At 59.7% G+C, this 2,509-nt stretch overlaps 1 protein-coding gene across 1 annotated transcript; it reads left to right on the top strand.

The window, feature by feature from the left end:
- Nucleotides 1-805: 805 nt before the first annotated feature.
- Nucleotides 806-2,217, top strand: LOC149383391 (uncharacterized). Its single transcript, XM_089627772.1, has 3 exons — nucleotides 806-1,171; nucleotides 1,248-1,556; nucleotides 2,179-2,217. The coding sequence occupies exons 1-3, from the start codon at nucleotides 806-808 to the stop codon at nucleotides 2,215-2,217; spliced, it is 714 nt and encodes a 237-aa protein (XP_089483898.1).
- The last annotated feature ends 292 nt before the right edge of the window (nucleotides 2,218-2,509 follow it).

The following is a 2,509-nucleotide window of genomic DNA, read 5'->3' as shown; positions in this document are numbered from 1 at the left end:
CGTCGATGTCCCGAGCCTGATCTCCATCGTCAGCTTCAAGAGCCTCAGGAAGCGCTACAGCATCCCGGACTCTGTGTCAATCCTCCGACCGTTGCCCGACGATCTACCGTCCCGCCCTCGAAGGGGGTACGCCGCGGTCCACGAGGCGAGCCTCCGCGGCGGGCTAAGGTTGCCTTTCCAGCCGGTTATCCAGGAGCTCCTAGTTCGACTGGGGGTGCACGCCTTACAGATGTCTCCGGCCTTCTACCGGGTGGTCGCAGCGTGCCACATGATGCTTCACCGGGCGAAGAGGAGGGCTGTCACTGCCGACGACATCCAGGACCTCATGACGATACGAGGGGTGCCGGGGAAGCCGGGCTTCTACCAAGCGCTGCATCGCAAGCGCTTCGTCATCGTCAGCAACGTTAGTTCGAAGCACCGATACCCTTGGATATGGGTGTCCGAATCAGCCTTCGGGGTCGCGCCTCTCTTCTTTGGTCTTGCGGCTGATTTTCCACCTCTGGGCGATATCGAAAGCTCCGAGCTTCACGCGGTGATCAGGGCGCTCCCGGAATCGAGGCGACAAGGACCACACTTCGAGTCCCCAGACCTAATGGCAAGGACTGGGTGGTTCCCGCCTGGAGACGGCGCCCTTCCGAGCCCGGGTCTCGTCGCGGAGGCTACGGAGGACCCCGAATCAGAGGCGGGGGGCTCGTCTGCTCCTCCCCCTGACGTGGGGGGTACCAACCGCACACAAGCTTCTAGTTAGTGTATATTCCATTGTATTGCACTCTAACCTGTCACTTCTTCGTCTTTTTCAGATACGATGACTCGGCGACACCGACCACGCGCGCAGGCACCGAGGGTGGCGCCCGACGCCGAGGCCGTGGTCGCGGCTCAACCACAAGCTGAGGCCCGCCATAGGGAGCTTCCAACGCGGGCGAGGACCGAGGCGAACTCCTCGAACAAGCGACCGTCGTCGACGATCCTTCCCGGCTCGTCCTCCGGCCACAAGCGCGCTCATACGTTGGCGACGCCAGATGGCATGGAGTCGATGCTCCTGGCGGAGGCGGCGGAGCTGAGGGACCGATGCTCTCAGGGGATCCTTGAAACCTCACTACGGGATTTCAAGAGCCTCCTGACGGTGAGCGACCTTGAGCATTTCCAGAGTGGGATCGGCGACGCCCGAAAGGTATGACTCGCTTGTTTTCCTCATTTGCGATTTGTTGTGCTTATTTCGCTTACATGTACGTTGTTTGTTTCCGCAGATGCTCGCACGCCAAGAACGGAGTGACCGCATTCTCCGGGATCTGTTGCGTCGCATGCAGATCATGGAAAAAGACAAGGAGGATACCGCGGCCGCCCATGTCGCTGCCCTGGCGGGGGCTCGCCCCATCCAAGAGTTCCACGCGCTTGAGGAAGAGCTAAAGCGAGCTCGCGAGAAGGCGGCGGCCGAGAAGGCGTCACGGGAGAAGGCTGAGCAGGCGGCCGAGACTTTCTTAGGGGAGACCAAGAAGCTCCAGGCGGCCCTCTCGAGCCGAGATGAAGAGCTGAACATCGTCCACGCCCGACTGTCGGCAAGCGAGATCTCCCGGATCAGGGCCGAGAGGGAGAGGGAAACCCTGCGGGCGGAGGTGCAGACCCTCATCGAGGAGAAGGACGACGCCGTGCGATCGAAGACAGAGCTGGAGGAGGACTGGGACCTCTCGCTAGAAGTGGCCCGTTACGAGGTGGCCATGCGGGTCAAAGACGCGACCGCGGAGGAGAACGCGTCTCGAGGGATCACATTTTCCTTCTTCGACGCCATGTTTCCTCCCTTGGAGGACGAGCTGCCGGAAGACGACCTGCCGCCCGAAGTCCCTGCGGAGGCCGCCCAGTCGTCAAACTGTCAATCCGGCGGAGGAGCCGTCGGCGGGTCGGGCGCCCCTCACCCTGAGGACGACGAAGAGCAGGTCGATTATGGCTCGGAGTGATCGAGTTCTCTTTGATTCTTCTTTCTTTTTTTATTCGCGCACTTGTTTAGCGCTTGCTTTATGCTTTCTTTCGGATTCTTGCTATGATTGCGTCGTACTTTCGTATTTTTCTTATCGGGTTGTTTACGCAATATTGTTTTGCCTTGATTGAAGCTTTCTTTTCATCGTGCGTCTTATTTTCTCGACTTGCTACGTTTAGTGTAATCGATTCGCGCAATTTGAATAGTGCGTGTCTTACGGGCCCGGCTTACTACGCTTAGCGTAGCCGGTTGGCACGGCTTACTGCCGCGTTTGGCGGCGAAGTTTCCCACGGACGCAGGCTAGACCAGTTTCATCCGGTGGGTGCGATTTCCGGCCATCCACTTGTGACTCGCTGCCTATCGGTGCGTGCGAGCTGGGCGGCCGTCGCGCTCATCATCCGGCGAGTACGCTACCTATCGGCGTGCGTATCCGGATGGGTTTGCAGCTCCCAGTGAGCGTGGTACTCGTTGGTACGCGTGTCACGTTTTGGGTTTTGACTGCCGAGATCGACAATCCGGTGCGCGGACGTGATCCAT

This window comes from Urtica dioica, chromosome 10 (assembly GCF_054948205.1).
Source record: "Urtica dioica subsp. dioica isolate 48M chromosome 10, U.dioica_male_clone48M_v1_H2, whole genome shotgun sequence".
In the NCBI taxonomy this organism is placed as follows: domain Eukaryota; kingdom Viridiplantae; phylum Streptophyta; class Magnoliopsida; order Rosales; family Urticaceae; genus Urtica; species Urtica dioica.
Note: the sequence above shows the minus strand (reverse complement) of the source record. Positions and strands in the feature narration are given on the sequence as shown.

Coding starts and splice junctions, on each gene's coding strand:
- LOC149383391 (XM_089627772.1), top strand. CDS start 806: ATGACTCGGCGACACCGACCACGCGCGCAGGCACCGAGGGTGGCGCCC. Junction 1,172..1,247: donor GGATCGGCGACGCCCGAAAG/GTATGACTCGCT, acceptor TTGTTTCCGCAG/ATGCTCGCACGCCAAGAACG. Junction 1,557..2,178: donor TCGTCCACGCCCGACTGTCG/GCAAGCGAGATC, acceptor CAATTTGAATAG/TGCGTGTCTTACGGGCCCGG.